The sequence below is a fragment of the Homarus americanus genome, unplaced genomic scaffold, assembly GCF_018991925.1.
Source record: "Homarus americanus isolate GMGI-L3 unplaced genomic scaffold, GMGI_Hamer_2.0 scaffold8226, whole genome shotgun sequence".
Lineage (NCBI taxonomy): Eukaryota > Metazoa > Arthropoda > Malacostraca > Decapoda > Nephropidae > Homarus > Homarus americanus.
The window spans coordinates 2,552,712-2,575,064 of NW_024717620.1; the positions used below are offsets into that span (position 1 = coordinate 2,552,712).

The 22,353-nt window shown below is 37.4% G+C and overlaps 1 protein-coding gene across 1 annotated transcript in view; it reads right to left on the minus strand.

The window, feature by feature from the left end:
* Window positions 1–22,353, minus strand: part of LOC121858947 (fasciclin-1-like) — a 109,546-nt gene that overhangs the window by 16,306 nt on the left and 70,887 nt on the right. Inside the window, exons 10-11 of the mRNA XM_042355602.1 lie at window positions 12,983–13,203; window positions 485–647 (exon numbers count right to left, since the gene is read on the minus strand). Of these exons, the coding sequence (XP_042211536.1) occupies window positions 485–647; window positions 12,983–13,203 (384 nt within the window). The remainder of the gene's footprint in view (window positions 1–484; window positions 648–12,982; window positions 13,204–22,353) is intronic.

The window sequence follows — 22,353 nt, forward strand, 5'->3', positions numbered from 1 at the left end:
ATATCTATTATTCAGTTACGTAAATCTGTGCAACTTTGTTAATTAAACTTTTGACTGACAATTTGTGCCAAACAACTGCTATGAAACATTACAGAACTTATTGCAATATTGTGTATAAGTGGCAGGATAGTGAGTGTGACAGCATGTACACCACAACTGTTACAAATGTGTTGGATGTAATTCAATGTATTGGGGATGACAGTAAATGTCTGGGGCCTTAATGGATACTATTTGGAAATATCAAATATACAGTACATGGATTGTTCAGGGATATATGGTTAAATATTCTATCATAAAGTGTGCAAATCTCAACTGACATAAAGCATAATTACCATTTTTTTAATATATCTGATTAATTCAAGATTATGACAACAATAAGGGCTTCAATTAAAGTGGATAACAATGTGTTTTCCATGCATTATGAAAACAGCTGATAAAATAATTGTGCACCAAGTTTGCAAAACCTGAAAAATATTGCACTTACATGGTAGGCGAAGGTGCCCATAAAGAGTTTCTTGTAGGCCGAGGGCAATTTGCGATGGATCATCTCCCACGCACCATTACTTGGCACAAACAAAGTAAATCTTTCGTTGCGTGATTTAAGGCGTTCATTCCAATGATCTTGTTCACTCAGAGAGAAGGTCAAGCTGTGAGGGAATAACAGTTTAGATTCCTGGTTACAAAACAGTTACAAAAAAAGAGTAAAAATAGCCAAGAAAACACAGCAACTCCTTGTTTTACAAGATTTCACTTTATTGTACACAGTTTATTATAAAATGATTTATTAATGTAGGAACACTTTTCTTTACACAGTGTTCTTCATCATTTTAACATGATCAACACTGCCAAGAAATAGTCCCTCAGAATCCAGCCCAAAAAGTCTACATGTGGTACAGTACTGTATTCTCTCTCACAGAGTGCAGTTACCATCATGTTTGTGTATCTATGATAAATCTCTGTCCTTCCTTAATGACTGTGAGTGAGAAACATACAACTACAGTAGTGTTTGATTAATATGTTTCACTTAACTTGGTACTTTTCCAAAATACATCCACTGTATTCTGTTTAATGAAAACGACTGCATTCTGAGTTAAAATAACAAAATTCTAATTCTGTACAGTACTTATTGGTCTTTCTGTCACATATTTGGTACAGCAGATCCTTAATATACGTAGTGTGATTATACTGTATATTGTGTCCTTAATAGCGTGGCGCCCTGAATTACTTCCATTTTTGGTTATTGTACGAAGAAGATCAAGAAAAATGAAATTACTACAGTAAATGGACCACTGTGTTCATCACTTGACAACAAGTGTGAACAATGTACAGTACAGTACAGTACAGTACAGTACAGTACAGTGCAGTGCAGTGCAGTGCAGTGCAGTGCAGTGCAGTGCAGTGCAGTGCAGTGCAGTGCAGTACAGTACAGTACAGTACAGTACAGTACAGTACAGTACAGTGCAGTGCAGTGCAGTGCAGTGCAGTACAGTACAGTACAGTACAGTACAGTACAGTACAGTACAGTACAGTACAGGGCATTTTGTACTGTAACCAAATATAACCTACAGTACCATGAGCAAAATGAGAAAGGAAAGTAAAATAAATGTTGCTGCATCTGTTGGTACAGTATTAAGAAGAAAATTCATGCTGTTACTTTTGATGAGAAATTTTAAATAATCCCCTTCAAAATGCCCCGAGAGCTGCCCTTCTACCTTCAAGCAGTAATTTATCTTCTCATCTGTGGCTACTCAAATCCAGTAGAGCAATATTCCATTATCCGGAACAATTGGTGCAGAGCACTTCCGGGGATGAGAGATTTCCAGGAATCCACATGACTTTCTCGAACCCGGAAAAATCCCTCATCCCCAGATTTTTTTCCGGTTACAGTGGGAAAGTTTTCCAAGAGTCTACGCATCTTGGACAGACAGATGCTTGCCCACATTCCCAGAAAGTTTCTAGGGGCTGGGGAAAGTTTTCCAAGAGTCTAACCTTCTGTACCAGACTGTAAAAACATTTTTAGTTATGATAGAAACTCCATTTCTTTACTAAAATAGTTCTGAATAGTTTATCTAAATGGTTGGTTAAATAAATATACAGTACAGGGTCTTTAAAAAACTAAAAATCAATATGATACTGGCATGCGAGGTGCATTATGAATGAAGCTGTGTGTTACGGCGAAGACTGGTATTTTCCACTCGCACGGAGCTGTGGGTCTCATGTAATTGACCTAACCTGACGCATTGTCAGGTGGAGGTAGGGTGAAGGATTAGTGGTCTCGTATTACTGATCTTCTGATGCAATGTCAGGTTACCCTTTGTTGGGTGGAGGATTAGTGGTCTCGTATTACTGATCTTCTAATGCAATGTCAGGTTACCCTTTGTTGGGTGGAGGATTAGCGGGTTTCATGACCTGAAGATGTCTCCAGTAAGATGAAACCTAAGAAATTTTTGAGGCGCGAGGCTGCTAGCAAAAAGTGCATAAACTTTTATTCATAACATTTACTCTAATTGAGTTAGATAATTAAATGTGGCACCATTGCATATAATATTATGAAAATGCCTTCCTGATTATGTTATTTTTTACCTATGAGATATATACAGTATTGTATATGAAGGGTACAGGTATTAATAAACACAGATTATTACAGTAATGTATCTTTACGAATTAATCAGTAACAAATAAATAATGTACTGTACAATATTGTATATGAATGACAGCCATAGAAAAATGAGTGAGAGGTAGTGGGCGGCAGTGGGTGGGAGGGAGGGAGACACGACCCTTGTGGGGTTAAAGGTAAACTGACCGCGTGGTCAGTTTCCTCCCCCGAGGGCCCTGCCATCACCTCCTGTTCTAATTGTGTTAGAGAGATGAATTTGATACCATAATGATGTTGAATAACTTCTTTATGTTTCTAATAAAAGATCCTTAATTTAAACAAAATATTTCGCCATGATACAATGATCAATTTTTTTCATTCTTGGCACTGTTTCAACACTGTATTCTTGGCTGATTTTGTTCTGGTACAGTGATGTACAGTACTGCACAACACATATTGTACACAAAAACAGCAGCTTGCGAGGGAGCAACTCTCTACAATGGCAGCAGAATATGAACTAAGCAATCCAAGCAGCTAGGCCAGCCCCGCACCTGGCAAGTGGGGAGGCATTGGAGCATAATGCAACCTCTAGGAACTCCTTGAAAATTTATTCCCAGGCTCAGAACGGTGAAGTTTGGAGAGAGTTTCTGGAAATTTTCTCAGAATTTTTCGAAATATGCGCATGATTTTCAATCTTAGTAAATCGTTCCCAAACCAAGAATTGAGAGAAATTTTCCAGAAAACTTCAGAGTAAATTTCAATTCCGGCTATTGGAGTTCCAGCCAAGAGGGAAGTCAGCTAATGGAGACACTTTGTGGAATTTTTTTGAATGAAAAAAAAAAAAATTATGTTAAACTTCTGATGATGGCTAACAATGGATGTTGTTGTTACACTAGCTGTTTGTGGTAGAAAATTAAGTCCTGAAATTGTTAAAATTATTGTACAGTTATACCCTGTAAACTGATGTCTCATTAACCAATGCTTCGCATAACTAACAATTATATACAGTATTGTTGAAATACCCCGCAAGTTTCGTTGACTACCCCGTTGACCCGACTATTGAGGGAGGAGAATCAGAGTGCTATTGAGTTTGGCAGATGGTGACGTACTGGGAATTCTTGCCATGGGTACTCAAATTTGCATTTTGTGAATTATCAAGACTCTACAGTATATCTCTCTCTCATTTTTCTCCTGTCTCTTCTCTTTAATTTTGTGTTAGGTGAGTCATGCCTAAACACCCCAGCAATACTTGTTTACCCCAGCTTATTATGGTTTATGTTTCATTATAAATAATATACTGTACAGTCATCCCTTGGTTATCACGCCTAATTGGGACCACGCCAAGTGCGTGATAACGAAAAACGCGATAACGAAAGTACAGAACCTATGGGATGTATTCTAACTGGTTCCAGGCACCCAACCCCAAGTTTCCCATTTTACGACCATTTAGACCCACTAAATATATATACTGTATAATGTTATGGTAAATATCATAAACACACATAGGCATGGCTAGGTTTATTACAAAGTGATGAAAAGGATACGCTCAATACTGTAGTCCACAAAACATGTAGCTATGCTTTCTTTATTTGAGTCCCCCATCATAAGAGTCCGTTTTCTCTCGCTTCAGGACGCCTGAGTTCTCCATTTTCTCTCAATCTTAGAGTGCAGTGCACCAGAGACTTCGTTATTCCTTAGTAATGACACAGAATTTGAAATTGCAACCCCAATTGCAACTGGGGTTGCAATTGTTGAGACAACTAGATATGTCTGATTACAGCAAATGTGTTATTGTTAATTTGTAGGTGAAAGATTTTATCCTCAATAGATGTAGGTGAAGCAAGGGGGTAACATTACACCTGGAGGCAAATGAGTGATAACCAAATTCTCGGCCTGAAAAATGCACTATAACAGCAGGTGTGCAGATTTTGATGGAGGCTTGATAACGAAAATCGCGATAACCAAGTGCGCTATAACCAAGGGATGACTGTGACATACAATATTATATAGAACAAAATATGATACAATATATAATTTGACTTCAAAATAAAAGACAAACTGAATAACACGGGAAAAGGTTCCCTGACCATCACCTCCTCCATACGTAAGGGGGAGGAGGACTGGCCGTGCCATATTTGCAAGATTTTTATTCATTATTATATTATCGTATGATCAGTCTCTTATGGTGCATGTTTCTTCATAAATAATATTATATAATAAATAATGATTACAAATGCAATATATAATTTGTAATAAGATTTCAAAATATAAGGACAAGCTGCAACAGGTCATCTCTTCCCTTCCAGCCGACTGCCGTCAATGCTAGCCTTCGACCTGACTGTTATGGATTCATTATCATTATATTGTACCATGATCAGCCTCTTATGGTATATGATTCATCATAAATAATATAATGTTTTTTACTGTATAAGAGAAAAATATATAATTTGTATATTAACTTGAGAACAAAAAATACGTTGTATCAAAGGTGACGTCTCATTTTATCTTCTCTACCTCCTCCCTCCCACAACATAGTAACCTAACAATAAAACTCATTATGATTGAAGCCATTTATTATGTCTGCAGATGGCTGTATTTTCTCCAGTAACCGTGTAGAACAGGGGCTGGATACTCAAAACACCTCATAAGTTACGTATATTAGCGAGATACAGTACCATATTTTGCAGACTCCTCACAGTCCCGTAAATTTAGCATACTCAAAATTTAATTACAGTTCCTTAAGCAGTCCGTAAGTTATCATAACTCTAGTGTTTACCCTGTAAATTCAGTTCTCTTGTCGGAAGGTAGATGGCAGTGCAGGAGCTAGTTGGCCAATCAGTGCTCAGTTAACAAAATCATCAACCAATCACAAGAGAAGGAGAAATCAGCTGAGAGCGATGCACGTGATATTAGTTTGTAAACAAAAGATGGAAGGACAACCACCTGAAGAAACGACCAAATTTCAGTGAGACTGAAGTATGCGCCATGGTGTGTGAAGTCGCCAACAGAAAGAAAATAATTTTAGGGAAATTTAGCCTAGACCCTGGTGTTTTCCTTTCAATGTTTGGGTCATTTGGTCTGAATTGTCTTCAAGTTCACACAAAAAACAACAATTTAAAACCTGAAAATATATCTGATTATCCGTAAATTTTCTTAAATTAATACTCTACCCTATGATACTGTTCATGAAAAGTCTGGAACTAGACCTAAGGTAGCTGCTAGACAAAGTGTCTCACTGACAGCCCGACACTCACCAAAAAAAAACCATGTACACATTCTCTAACCTAACCTAACATACCATAACATAAAATAACCAAACCAAACCAAACCTAACCTATAACCTATTGGTATAATTTCTTATTTAAATATTCCTCATGTTATAACTAAATTGAGTAGGCCCCACACTTAAACATTTATTGGCATAAGAATGAAAAAAGGAGTTTTATATGCCCCTATTAATCAAGTTAATTGCAATCCATATTTTACGCATATCATTTAATTTTGGCAAACCTTTAGAGCCTTTCATGTTATCATAAGCCATATACATAAGAAAATAGGGCTAAGGCTATTGGTTGCATATTAGAAAAACAAGGCGAAGTCTAGGCAGGAATGTTCACTTGACCTCATATTTGGCTTTCATTACTGAGGGATATTTACGGCTATATAACATAAATAAGGCCTATCTATAAGGTCTATCTATAAGTTAATCAGTCATAAAACATATTTTTACCCTAAGTGTGAACAAAACAAACCTTCTGTTTTGGTAAAAAATACTTTATAATTTGTAAGAAGACAAAAGATGCGTCTCTTCCAAACTGCGACAGATACAAACACTCAAGCCGCTTATTATGGCAACAAAAATTTTACGAAAAAGACAAACTGAAATACTATATTTCAGTATGTTGATGTACAAAACATTTTCTTCATTATTCTATGATAAAACAAGTCTAACGAGCATTATTACAACATTTATTATTATTATTTTTTATACAATCAGGAATTGGTGACTACTACATCCGGGTTAAGAGTGTTACAGAGCCTCAGGGGCTGGTGGAAGTTATGCGCTTTAACTAAAGGAGTTCGATGTCAAATATTTGTTTTGAGTATACCATCGGTGTTTTGAGTATACCGATCTGAGACTGTAAGTCCAGTTACGGGGTACACAAAGACATACAGTCCCATAAATGTTTTTGAGTATCCGGCCCCAGGTTTTTAGACATGGGATATCAACACATTCACAGGCCTGCTGAATCTAAATATTTCCCACTTGCCCGTAATTGTTTTAGAAATGTGTGGAGATATCTTTTAAAACTGTTAATGGCAGAAACAGTGGCCAAAGCATCAGCCAGAGGGGCTGGTTGAGGGGAGGAATGACGCCTCAACGTGGACTCAACGCTTCAACACTGGTGAATGACAGTCTCAATTTATGCTTGCATTCCTTAATTAATGCTTATTATACTTGCTTTATATGTCTGCTTTTTTTTTATTGCTTGACACTTTGAACGAGAGAGATATATCAAAGGTAGACGGAAGTTTGGGGGTGGCTGGTCCCTAACCCCTTGAATTTATTATATTCTTATGGGATTACTGTAATTGCTTCAAAAACCGTTGATTCACTGTCCGTTAACTCTTCACATGTGTTGGTTCTCGGGACATACTTGTACCTATACTGAAATTATTACTGACACACTTTTGTGGCATAAATGTACAGTATAAGAATTACTTTTTTTTAAATGTAATGGCAGTGGTAGGTGTATAATATGGACACGAAGTAGTACCTTAAGCTGTGTATTCTTATATTACCCTATTAAATATGTATAGTAAAGTATTACAGAACGTGTATTAATCCTATGTAATATTTCCATTTATTATGCACCATGTTATGTATGTGAATTATCATATTTACATATTATGTATTCAGCTTGTGAATGCTGGCATCTGTACATGCCAGTGCGGAGTGATACAGATAGTTGAGATCGCTAGTCCTTATGGTGTGGAAGCCAGTTTCTTTGTTCCTCTGTATATATCTCCCGTACGAGAATAAGAACCTATTTTCAAGATAACAAGTGTTTGTGTATACCCTCAGTAGTGTAGAACATTTTGGGGGTATCAAAGACAAACATAGAGTAGGTGTGTTACAATTTCTACTGAGTAACAATAATACTGTTTCCTTGATAAAGTAACATGTACAATTCTGTCAGAAGGTAACAATCAGCTTTAATTCTATTACAAAAAGCAGTGAATGTCATAGTTAATGACTGTTAGGAAAACAAATTACTATTGAGTACTTCATTTTGGTTCTTCAAGTAATTTGCACTTCCTAACTTATATATGAACTCCCACAAACTGGATAATTCTGTGATCTGGCTCTGCTGAGGTCAGCCAGGCTGCCAGATAACCTAACCCAACCCATACTACACACAGTCACAACCAACCAACAGTGACTTATGACTTATTACTTGATGTGTTTTATTGAATAGTATACTTAAGTCCTTCCTTATTCACCAATTTAATATATATCTGTACCTTTACCTACACCAGGTCCAGTTACCAAGCAAAGTCAGACTGCAGAAAGGTTGAAAAAGGAGTTCCAGAGGCGGATTGCAAGCGAGGTCAAGTCAAATCTAAAGGCATGTAGGTGTATCTGATCTGAGGCTTGAAGATGGTAAGTACACAGATTCAGATCAGGACAAGGCAGAGGCATTAAACAAATTTGTTTCCTCAATGTTCACAGAAGAGGATGAGAACAATCATAAGAGTCCCAGCCCTGACATGATGCGCCCCAGAGTGCTAATAGAGTTGTGCAATGTTCTCCACAAAACAACCTTGTAAAGGACTGCCAACACAGTTTTAAGCCAGGACACTCCTGCTTGACACAATGACAGAAGATACTGGATGTGTGGATCCAAATTCTGGCATAAGGTAGCAATATCGACAATATATATCTGGATTCTGACAAGGCTTTTGACAGTGTGCTCCACGAAAGGCTGAGAATTAAACTAGAAGGGTATGGGATTCGGGGAAGTGTCCTAGCGTGGATCGGAGACTTTCTTCTTGACTGCAAACAATGTGTGTTGATTAATGGTATGAAATCTTCTTGTGTAACCATGACAAGCGGGGCCTGTTGTTGTTTGTTTGTTTCATAAATGACACTCTGGAAGCTATACACTCCTCCATATAAATGTTTGCAGACGATGTCATGTTATTCAGGGAAATTAAGAAGCAAACAGGCTGTGAAGAGCTACAGAAAGATCTCTGTTACGATCAATGTCATGAAGAGTAAGATAATGCACCTAAATTGTACCAACAGTAAGGAGGCGTATCCCATGTCCTAACGGAACAAAGAAACAGCATTAGAAGAGGTCAAATGTAAAAAGGACCTGGGAGTGTATGTTGATAACGAACTGAAGTTCTCGGGCCATTGTGGGAAGATGGTGAATCAAGCAGCTTATCTAGTAGGTCTTATAAGAAGGTTGTTCAGATATCTAGACAGTCCATCCCTCATAACGCTATTCAAGATTGAGGTGCTTCCCCGTCTGGAGTACTGTCACCCCATTTGATCCCTGAGATATGCTACAGACTGTCAGTTGATTGAAAATGTCCAAAGGAGGGCCACCAGACTGGTGCCTGCACTATGGTACCTCAGTTATCCAGAGATTAGAACGGCTGCAACTGCCTAACTTATACTACAGATGGGCGAGAGGTGACCGAATTGAAGTATATAAACATCTCAAAGGGCACTACGCAGTCGAGTGCCCATATCTGGAACTGGTAGATACCCGCCCCATAAGGGGTCACAGCTCTAAGTTGAAGAAGCCACAAGTCCAGAAAACTGCAAGGGCAAACTTTTTCAGAGTGAGAATTGTAAATTCTTGGAACAATCTGTCAGAGAGTGCTGCAGTGGCAGTGAGTGTGAGCTCTTTCAAGACCAGATTTGACCAAGACAGGAGCAGGAACAGATACATTCAGGAACCAGTACATGCCCAGCACTTGCCAAAAATGCAAAACAGAGATGTGACCGACCGCCCAAGCGATCAGTGGTGAAGAGGATAAAAGTAAAAAATAAAAGCATCTGCACGTGTGCCTGTATCAATATCTGTACCATTATCTATACCTGTACCTGTATCAATATCTGTACCATTATCTATACCTGTACCTGTATCAATATCTGTACCATTATCTATACCTGTGCCTGTATCAATATCTGTACCATTATCTATACCTGTACCTGTATCAATATCTGTACCATTATCTATATATGTACCTGTATCAATATCTGTACCATTATCTATACCTGCACCTGTATCAATATCTGTACCATTATCTATACCTGTACCTGTATCAATATCTGTACCATTATCTATATATGTACCTGTATCAATATCTGTACCATTATCTATACCTGTACCTGTATCAATATCTGTACCATTATCTATACCTGCACCTGTATCAATATCTGTACCATTATCTATACCTGTACCTGTATCAATATCTGTACCATTATCTATACCTGTGCCTGTATCAATATCTGTATCATTATCTATACATGTGCCTGTATCAATACCTGTACCTGTATCTATACATGTGCCTGTATCAATATCTGTACCATTATCTATACCTGCACCTGTATCAATATCTGTACCATTATCTATACCTGTACCTGTATCAATATCTGTACCATTATCTATACCTGTGCCTGTATCAATATCTGTATCATTATCTATACATGTGCCTGTATCAATACCTGTACCTGTATCTATACATGTGCCTGTATCAATATCTGTATCATTATCTATACCTGTACCTGTATCTATACATGTGCCAGCACCTCTTTGTATTGTCAAAGATATCTATAAAACAGGGTGATAAGTAGTTGAGAAATCTAGGTTCCCAAACCCTTTGTCCACAACCAATAACATTCCTGACTACGACATATTGTGTAAAGACCACGGTCATACATGTCAGTTAACGTAAAATCAGATGATTCGTATTACGTCCGAGGAGTCCGTTTTCTCATTACTTCAGGACGCCTGAGTCCTCCGTTTTCCCTCAACCTTAGAGTGCACCCGAGACTTCATTATTCCTTAGTGATGACAGAATTTGAAATTGCAACTGTGGTTGCAATTGGTGAGACAACTTACTGTAGATATGTCTGTTTACAGTTGGAACATTCAAGATCCATTATGAGTGGTGTTGAAAGCTTCAACTGTCCTTATTGTTAGTTAAACTTGTCAAGTAAGTGAGTGTCAAGTTTGTCAGTATGAATAGCATATCCTTAGAGTGTCAATGGGGATAGCCATGAGTTTCTCAGTGCTACTGAAGTTAGATTTTTTGATGCCCAAACATCAGAGAATCGGATGTTTGTAGTTTAGTTAGTGTCAGTTGTCTATTTTAGAAAGTCATTAATCTACTGAAAAGATTCTGTCAAACTCAAAATCTCCAAGACCTAACGGCTGTTCTCAGGAAGAACTCTTTGGCTGTGGTTTGTGGTTTCCGGCAAGTAGAGTTGTTAGTGCGTCTTTAACGTCCATTTCACTTTTATCCTGATAAACTCAATCTCTGATTAGATTATAAAAAAATAGACGTAGGAAATTAGCCTGACCAGTGACACTGACGGTCACAGCCAGGTGTACAGCGACCAATTTGTATAGAAGGTCTGTTGTTAGTGAGATTAGTCTTTCTGGTATGTATGCGGGGGCCGGAACTGCCCCCAGGCTCACGTATATACGGATGCACGAGGAAAAATCACACATTAGTGACTCTTCCTCAACGCATCTCCAGGTATGTAAACGATTGTTTCCCGCCGCCATGTTTTAACATAGTGAAATTCTCATGTCCTAAATAGTTCGAGTAACGTAAATGTCGTCTGTATCATTGCCAGACGTATGTTTTGTATCGTTGAAGTTAGACATTTACACATTCGTAACTCTTCCTCAACGCATCTCCAGGCACTGTTTGTGTTGTCACCACTACTGAGGTGCGGTAGCCGCCTATGGGCAAGATTGTCATGGTAGGATGTCTTTAATAAGGCAAAACTAGGATCGGAGAGCGGGCCAAGGAAGACACGTGCTCTAATACTGTCTATTAATCTTGACTATATGTATTGAGCAGGATTGGTATCTATGATTGGGAAGTAACTAGCCGAAATATAGTTATCCCAGGTTAAGTATTGACCCCATGGATGTTAGTGTTACCAGCGGTACTGTTATTATCGGAGTTGAGTCCACCCACCACTGACTGCTGGTTAAAAGTGCCATGTTGTTCCTTCCGAACTAACAGGATGTATTTGGTATTATTTTAATTGTGGATTTTGTCGAGTGTGTTATGTATTTATCTGTATTGACAATGAAGTAATACCCTGAGTGTGTAATGTTGTTATCAAGAATGATCTATTTTGCTACTAATGTAAAGTCAGACCTAAGGGGTCCAGTCTAATCTGAGTGAACTTAATTAACATCTTATTCACGCCTTATGTTAATAAATATTAAATTAGTAAACTACGAGTATCACCACTCTATCCCTTCTACCCGTCGGTTCTCGAAAAATAACTAATAACTCACGTGCCTAAAAGCTCGCTACCTAACAGTTCCATGAGCTATGTTATATTCTAATAAAAGTCTGGGTGGTGGCAGGCTACCGTGGTAAGTAGAATAAGTATTGTACTAAGAATGATATGGTTCCCCAGACTGATCCATGGTTTAGAATATAACTACAATACTATATATGAAACAAGAAATGAAGCAAAGAAATATAAGAGAAACTTATATAAGAATATAAACAAAAATATAAGTATATAAAAGTATTGAAGAATAATAACAGAAAGGATAGTATAAAGTAAGGAAAGTGTTGCCCTTACAACTGTACTTGCTGGGATGGTTACACCAAGAGTGTGTGTCTGTGTCTTGTGAATGTGAGTACAGTATATAATAAAAGGTTTTCTGAAGGCACCGACAGCAATGGTGAGAAGTTTGTACCTGATACTGGCAGCTCAGAATAAAGTTAAAAAATTTCAAAATAAACTTATAACAATTCCATAGAGAAAACTTACAGGAGGAAGTGAAGACACACTTCTTCATTAGTAATGATAATATAAGTTTTTCATGTAATAAGAAACATAAAGAATGTTATGAATTTACACTGTTGTTTATAAACCTCTAAACTTGTTGTTATGTAGCACAAAAAAACAGTCTTTATGGGATTTGTTCAGAGATATTTAATAAATACTGAAGCTTTATAAACTGTCATAAGATAAACATATCAGTTTATAAACAAGACCTGTTAATAAATGAAAAAAGTAATGTAATTTGACTTATTCTTATCTATTGTTAATTACTAATAAAACTGTTATGCTGAATAAGTGTAAACATAAAAGTAGCACTGAATTACCTGAGCATAGGATCAGAGGCAAGTTTCTCATATACAGTCTGAGAAGGAATGCCTAGAATACGGTCAATGATGTGAATTACTCCATTTTTGGCAGCAATGTTTGGTGTTGTTATGGTGGCATTCACACCACCTCCCTCCATGGACACTACAGGAACGGGCTTGTTTTGTTGGTTGATGGCAAAATAAAGTTTGCGGTGTTGAATAGTTTCCTCCTGGAAGATCTGGCATTAGGGGGAGAAACATTCCTGTCAGGCATGCAAAGATGCGCGAGCTCAAGCATGACCTTGTTTGACTAAAGAGGCCTGGGGCACAACAGAGACAGAGCTAAGATAGGTCAGTGGTCAACAATACTGGAGGACAGAGAGAGTGAGAGAGAGAGACAGTTGAACAATAAGTCCACACACCATTTCTAAGCACACTCAAGTTGTACAAATAATTACAGAAACCATCATAGACATAAATTAATTTTGCAAACAGATATATCAATTATCAATCCATACTAAATATAAGAACAGTTTTATAAAGCTCCAAATGTATTAATGTAGAAAGTGTAATAAGTTAGTAATCCAATAAAAGTGAAAGTGTAATAAGTTAGTAATCCAATAAAAGTGAAAGTGTAATAAGTTAGCAATCCAATAAAAGTGAAAGTGTAATAAGTTAGTAATCCAATAAAAGTGATCAACTCAAAGAAGGTGCTTACAAAGTGCAGATTGTTTATGTGATACCTGATGGACTCCTGCAGACAATACAATATAACTCTTAATATACAAAGACAAATAAACACACTAAGTTTTTTCATTCATTTACTAATTTAACAGTAGTATTAAACCTGTGTTGTTTTCTCCTCTTCGCCATTTGTCGAGATTTTAGTCGTCCTCTGACCTGTCCCTTTGTGTGTGAACCAGTGATGTGGGTCTTACACTTACTGGCCTCAACTATATCACTAGAAAATTCCTGAATCTGCTTCTGTCCTTGAGAACCAGCACACCACTTTAAGAACACCTTACCCCTCCCTCCCTCCAGTCATACATAGGGTGTGAACTCTTGCCTTTTATTCAATCACTTTTATGTAACTCGTCCTCCATATTTCAAGTGATGCCCTACACTTCTGTTGCCTCATCCCCTTCCTCTCTCATATTTTTTAGGTAGTGCTTTATCTCTGACTTCATTCAATCTATCATGTACAAGTACTAAACAAAATACCTCTATATCTCTCTCTAATCTGTTATATTTAGCATTGTTAAAAATTAATCTCATACATTACATCTCTTTTATTTCTTTTTTCTTTTACTTTTGCTTTTATCCTCTTCACCACTGATCGGCTCGTTATCCGCTTGGGTGATCAGTCACGTCTCTGTCACGCACTGTTGGCAAGTACTAGTCATGTACTGGCTCTCTGATAATCACTGTTGGCAGGTACTGGGCATGCACCCTCCTGAATGTACCTGAACCTGCCACCAATTTATACTGCCCATTCTGGGGTCACTAAATATATCACGTTTTATTTTTATCTTTCACTCCTTTTTTTTTACCCTATTCTCATCCCTCCAAAACAGGTTCTTATTCTCTAAACTTTCCCTTATGTCTGTATATGTTTTTTTGATCAATCTAAAATGCGACGTCTAGCTTTATACCTAGGAATATAAATGCGTTGAACAGTTTCCCATCTTCTTTAACCTTTCCTTGTTCACACTTCCCTTGTAGATATGTTCACCTTGTCACCTCAATAAGTTCTTTCACTTTTTAGCTAAATTTGATTGTCTTCAGTTCATAATTTTTTATAACATTCTCACTTCTCTGAACACCTCCAATCTGAACCCTCCAATCTGAACCCTTCAATCTGAACCCTTCAACCTGAACTATCCATTTACACTATCAATCTTGTTTCTCTTTATATAATCATCAGATGTTTGGTCCTCAGGCTATCCCCACCCTGAATGTAGCTCCTCTTAGTAGTGAATTATACCTATATATATACAGGGTATAATGTATTCCAGGTCCAAATTAACAATACTGGTAATTTAATACTTGTTCATGATGTGAGGTTCAGTTCTATGTTTTAAAATCTGGTACTGTATGTACTACTACTATTACCAACAAGGAGCAATTGATTTACATTAAAGAGCAATGGCATATAATTACTGTAACTTATATACAGGTATACTGTATTGTAAGATTTTGAGACAAGAAATACTGCACTGGGTTTCAAATTTCAGTGCACCTTTGTTGACATATATCGTAAGTTCAAGGCTTGGTTTTATGTTTGTAAAACATTCATGACGTCCACCAGGTTCACATAGTAAAGTGATTATAGTTTATTTGTTTTTCTTACACTACACAACCAGAGAAAATATAAACCCATTACGTAATGAATATAAATATACTGGGCCTCCGAAGAATATCTCAATACTGTACTGAAAATAAGAGTACTGTAATGATAATTTGGTACCTAAAAAATTATTTCCTGCCCACAAAGTGGATTAGTCCTTGAAAATTACTAGTTATTTTAACTACAAAATACAGTGGCATTTGTCATTCATTATGTTGTTTACATCCATCTATCTTGATCAAATATACTACAGTAAATGGCACATCTCAAGCAGAGATACAGTACCTTAATCCTCGGTGAGGAACACCTACACTAACAACACTTAATAAAGGTCACCCCATTCTGTGTGTGATAAATATGATTTTTTGGGGTTAACTTTCTAGCCTAAAGTTCCCTCCTTTCTGATCTGGAGCTCCTAATACACATCAGCTAATAGATAACACTGAGCTATAAAAGTTGAAAGCTAAAGAAAGTAACTGGAACAAGTCTAACATTATGTAAATTTAAGACTTGTTATATTTTACATTATCATTCTCAGAAATTGCAGGTGACACAGCCTTTCATACATGGATCAAGTCAGGAGCAAAACTTATGTGGCTTCTAAAATTCTACCAAGTGAGAACAATAATCAAGAGGAGAACATGAAGACTGGTCAGTATCACTTGGATCCTCTGTAAGCAAGACATCTATAACATACTTTTCTTTTCTTTCTGTTGGAAAATGTGACCAGCCCTGCCGTAGGTTAATTCTATAGACATCGGTCACAACTGTACCAGCCATGAAGTGACAGATTTTTATATTATTCTGCCTTCATATACAGTACTGTAAGTCACATATACAGTATCCACTAAGCATCTCAAATATGTAAGTAAGAGTTCTCTCAGAGTAAAGCCTTCAAAATCATTGGGTTTAAATTATTATATGAAAATGTAAATATAGAATTAAAAGGTCTACCTGAGAGTGGAGTTTATCATTTAACATCACAAGTTCAATATTAATGATTCTTACCACTTAATGAAGATGAACCGGACACTGAGGTAAGTCAAATATTCCTGAAAGTCTCAGAGACGATAAACTAATACATCATTCCTTTAGTATAAACAATTAACAATATAAGCCAGATCAACACTGCTAGACCTACGGAGGCACCAGAGGAGGGTTAGGAGAACACTGAACATGCGTCAGAGGATATTAGCTTAGCAAACACTGAGCTACAACACTGCAATCAAGCCATGCAAAGCAACATTATATAATATACTGTACAGGGTATATGGTATCATAATCAAATATACATGTACACAACAGGGAAAATTTCCTATGTACCTTCAATCACATTAAGGGTTAGTAATCAATGACTGCTCCTAACACGTACAGTAAGTGATATTCCCGTTAGCCGGAATAATTGGTGTAGAGCACTTCCGGGAACGAGAGATTTCCGGGTAACGAGACGACTCTCTCAGAGCCGGAAAAAAATCCCTTATCCCCGGAATTTTCCGGATAAATGAAAAATGTTCTCTGAAGTTCCAGAAATTGCCCATTACAGCATCTCTTGAACCCGGAAAAATATCCCCCATCCCCGAAATTTACCGGAAAATGCGCCCGATTTTCATCTCTCAAACCTGGAAAAAAACTCCCCTATCCCCTGAATTTTCCGGGTATCGGGAAAATTTTCTCAGAATTTTCCAGAAAATGTGCCCCTTGGAAAATCTTCTCCAAAGCCGTAATTTTCTGGAAAATTCTGGTTTTGAGAATGACTTTACGAAAAAATTTCAGTTCCGGCTATCAAAGAGTTCCGGGTTTGAGGGATTCCGGCTAATGGAGATATTACTGCACTTGTAATTTTGCTAAGCCGTGATATCTAAAATTCCTACACTGTAACAGCAGCAGTTTGCATTTCTGAATGGCATACAGGTTGCAATGGAAAGCCATGGGCATAATTGTAATGATCTGCAGTGTTAACTTTACTCTTCATTCAATAAAGCAATATCTTAAATGAAGCCGTGCTTCTCTCATGTACTGTACTGCATTTGCACTATAACTAAATGATGCAAATTTTCAGTTTTAGTTATAATGAATTTCAATAAACCCTTTCAATGGAACAATTCATGAATGCAGATGAAGAAAATCTTATTCTTAGTTCCAACTCATTTTATTCATCTGACTCTAACTTAAGCAATTAAATCTTCATCACATGAGGAACAAATGCATTCACAAATAATATCTCCTTGAAATAATAATACAATGCATGTAAGTTTTGAAACGTTCAAAACTGCTTAACATGCTGTGAAAGGCATTAAAATAAATTTATTCCAATGTGGTGACTTTGTGGTGAATTATCTGTATATTTGTGATAACCTAAATTTTAAGTGTTGATCTGGGTGACCAAGTCCTCCATCTGCACTGCACTTCACACCCCTTGTGGCACAAAGCTACAATTGGCATGAATCAACTTATACTGTACTGTACACACCCTTATAGTAGATCATGTCTCAGAGGCAACAGTAAATTGAGTGCTTAATTTGGAGTACTTGCTGAAGGCACTGTCACCATGATTGTTTACAAAAATATCCATAATGATATTACTAGGATAATGGGACAGGTTAGAGGCAACAAGTACTCCTGATCTTCTCACCTCAGTAATCCTTCCGAATTGCTATTTTTAAAACCATATTCCACACAAATAATTGTTGTCCCCAAATTATCAAAATTATTAGAGCTCTTAATATTTACCCAAGGACGATTCAAAATAAAATGGTGAGGTTACATCAAACAATTTAGACTGTCCAGCAAACACAAGGTGGAAGCTGACGGCAGATGGATGGATGGACAAGCCAAGACGATAGCAGCTCAACACAAAGAGGTGGCTGAGCAAAGGGATTAGAAATATGTTAATAATTGCAGACAAATGAGAATAAGTTTGAGATGGTGTGTACTACAAGAAAAGGAAAGTTATTGAAGATACAGTTCTGTACAGGGAAGAGAGGTGTGTAGATGAGGAACTGAGGCGTGACATATCAACACTCTTGGGGTTTTCATACGCCAATTTATTATGTATGAAATAAAAAATGAATAAATAATTTTACGTTTGCGTATGAATGCTAGACATGCAAGACGCACATTAAGCAATGTCAGCACGACCTGGCAACTATGTAGACTGCACTTTAAGGTCACCACACCAGCCTCCCTTTTGTGTTTAAAAGATACTGGACACAAACTTGACCCACATTTCCTATGCATTTTCTTGCAGCTTGTGCTGATTTCTACTGAGTCAAAGTGATTTAATTTATTCATAACAGTATTGTGAGAGTTTAGACATATGCCTCATGTTGCTGGCGATGGTGGAGGGGCGGTAAAATGTAAACAGTGCACCACGTGGTGGTAGTGTGGTGTCTCTCCCAGTGTCCCTGGCCCTCCTACCATAAGTAAAAGTTTGTCTGGTCATTCAACAAACAGTCCTAGTGCTGTGACTCAATGTGTACAATTATCTTTTGTACCTAGAGGGAAAAAATTAACAAAATGTTCTGGGCCTGGGTGTACTGGGCCTGGGTGTACCGGGCCTAGGTGTACACCTCTATCACCAAGCAAAATATTAATTTTTCACAACTTTTCTTCTATAACTATTTTGTCCTAAATATAGACACTTTATAATGGAATAAGGTTCATATTGTAATCACATGAAATAAAGAAGGTATAAAGTGATGTACAGTACAGTATCTTGTACTGCATAAACATTTTCATTAAGAGTAAAAAAAAAAATTGTATTCTACTTGCACTTACATATACTGTCGAAATAATAATTTTATCGTAATTACTTATATAAAACTGTTTGCAGATAATTTATTTACAATGCTAATGAAACGATTCCCACCTTTTTATCTCTAATAACAAGCTTGCTATGACTCATTACATACAATTATCTCTCGTGTGGTGCAGTCAAGTGCAGTGAGGTGAGTAACAGGCCAGACCCCGAGTGTCTCGCAGGAGAGCACCTACCCATGCCCAAGACTGTTAATGGATTATGACAGAATGAAGTGTATGATGGTCTTGGTAGTACAGCAGCAAGGATAGCTAGGTGACAGAAAAAACAATCAGGTGGCAAGATCTGTAGAGCTGTGCTATACCTTAATGAGGATGAAAGTAAAAAGTGTCTGGAACAGTACAGTATTGTCTCGATTTAACCAACTAATTCGAGTCACCCCTGTTCGATAAATCTAAACTTCCGCTAAATCAAGCTTTCCATTATGTTTGCTCGATTTACCAAACTACAGTACACTCTCAATTTAGCGGAAGGCCTTTTTTCCGTTTTTTACACTCGATTTAGTGAACTAGTTTGCTGAATCGGGATTAATTCTGTTAATACGCTCACATCTACGGAGACACATCAGACACATGATATGTACATAGAAACATTATTCATAGCTTGCCTAAAACTAGGGGGTTCAGTGTTTGTTTAAAACTTTTCTATTACATATTTCCAAACTTTTTCCAATTGATAGCCGCACTCTTTTGACTTTCTCCCCCACACCACTTCCTTCCTGAGACTTCTGGGAGACTTTTGGCACGATGTCTTAAGCACAGTAGTTAGTTGACTGAGAGGTAGACCGAGAGGTAGCAGTGAACAACACACACGGTGGTGGAAGGACACAGACTGAGCGGATGAAAAAACAAAAACAAACACGCTTCAAACGGCGCAGATTTTCAAGAAATCTCGCTCGATTTAGTGAACTAGTTTACTAAATTGAGCAAAAATAACGGAAAATTTGATTTAGAGGAAATTTTGATTTAACATACTGTAAAGCGGCGGCTCGAATTAGTTCATTAAATCTAGGAAATACTGTATTTAACTAAATCAAGCACGAGTCCATTAAATTCTACACCAAATGCGCCACACATCGCTTGGTGCGCCAAGTTTGTTAACATCCACTCAATCTGTGTCCTGCTGCCACCGTGTGTGTTGTTCACTGCTACATCTCGGTCAACTAACTACACTGGAGCACCTTAGAGTTCATCTTTATTCAAGACATCTTCAGAGGCAACTGAATTTACAGGGACTGAGAGAGGCTTACATACAATGGGTGACCTTACATAACATCAGGTCAGGTCAATAACATAGGATCCACTAATCCACACTCCACCACAAACGAAAGAAATGCTTATAAAAAAAATGGGTGTTTGTTTCATAAATGACATGCCATAAGCTATACACTCTTCCATATAATGCTTGGGGACGATGCAAATTTATTCAGGGAAATTAAGAACCAAATGGACTGTGAAGAGCTGCAGAAAAATCTCTGTTAGCTTCAAGAGTCGTCGAAGAAATGGCTGTTAAGATTCAATGTCACAAAGAGCAAGAGGATGCACCTAGATCATACCAACAGTAAGGAGGTGTATCACATGTCCCACCAGGAGGAAGAAACAGAATTAAGAGAGACCAAATTTGAAAAGGACCTGGGTGTGAATATTGACAATGAACTGAAGTTCTCGGGCCATTGTAAGAAGAAGGTGAATCAAGTAACTAAACTAGAAGGTCTTATAAGAAAGTCATTCAGATATCTAGATGGTCTGTCCCTTGTAACAATCATAAAGAGTGAGGAGGTTCCCTGTTTGGAGTGCTGTCTGGTCCCCGAGATGTGCTAGAGACTGTTAGTTGGTTGAAAATCCCCAAAGGAGGACCACTAGACTGGTGCCAGCACTAGTCAACCAGAGATTAGAATGCCTGCAACTGCCTAACTTATACTATAGATGGGTAAGGGGTGACCGAATTGAAATTTATTAACATCTCAGAGGGCATTACTCAGTCAAGTGTCCATATCTGGAGCTGGTGGTTGCCCACCCCACATGGGGTCTCAGCTCAAGGTTGATGAAGCCACAAATTGAGAAAATACATTCTGGAGTCAGTACATGCCCAGTACTTGCCAACCGTGCATAAGAACATAAAAATGGAGGAAACTGCAGCGGGCCTATAAGCCCATACCGGGCAGTCCCATTTACACCCAACCCCTATCGCTCATATATCCACCCAACCTATGTTTGAAGCTATCCAGCATATTCGAGTTAATGATGATATTTGGTAACTTGTTCCACTCATCCACTACTCTATTTCCAAACCAGTGTTTACCTATTTCGTGCCTAAATCTAAATTTGTCTAATTTAAAACCATTGTTAGGAGTTCGCTCCTGGTTTGGATAGTTTGAGTGTCTTTGTACAGTGGTCCCTCGGTTAACGAACGGTTCGGTTAACGAAATTTCGGTTAACGAATTAGCTCCCATAAGGATTTTCAGTTCGATTAACGAACAAAACTTCGATTAACGAAATCCTTACGACAAACACGTTTTGTTGTGCGCATCAGCTGATCAGCCAGTCCACCAATACAGTAATCAGTTCTATGTTTATTTAGTTTCCAGTGGAATAAATATCAAGAAAGTTGGTCTCTTGAATATTTCTGCATTTTTTATATTAAAATTATTAGTCATTCTGAAATTTAGTTAACATATTGATAAAATGTACAGTACAGGGAACAGTCTTTGTGCGCCCATCAGCTGATTGAATCACTCGACAACGCTTCACAGTTTAACTTTGTTTACAGTGGAGTGAACAATCAGTTTGTTTGGCTCTTGAATATTTTTGCATTTTTACATTAAAATTATTGGTCATTCTGAAATTTAGTTCACATATTGATAAGATACAGTGCAGAAATTATTATGAAACACGAAGAAGGCATTAGAACCAATGCACTCTGTAAAGAATATGGCATGTCATCATCGACTGCCTCTACAATCAGCTGTTTGATATGTAAACAAAGTTGCCGGGAATACAACATACACACCTCAAAGTAAGTTAAAATACAGTATGCTATTGTTTTTTATTTATTATTGTACAGTATACTGTACAGTTTATATTTAATGTTTTGTTACTTCTATTACTGGTATACAGTAATTTGTATGTACTTTTTCTGTGAGTTGGAACCAATTACCCAATATCCCATTGAAATAACAGATTCAGTTAACGAACGACTCTATGGAACGAAAAGGAAAAGCAATCA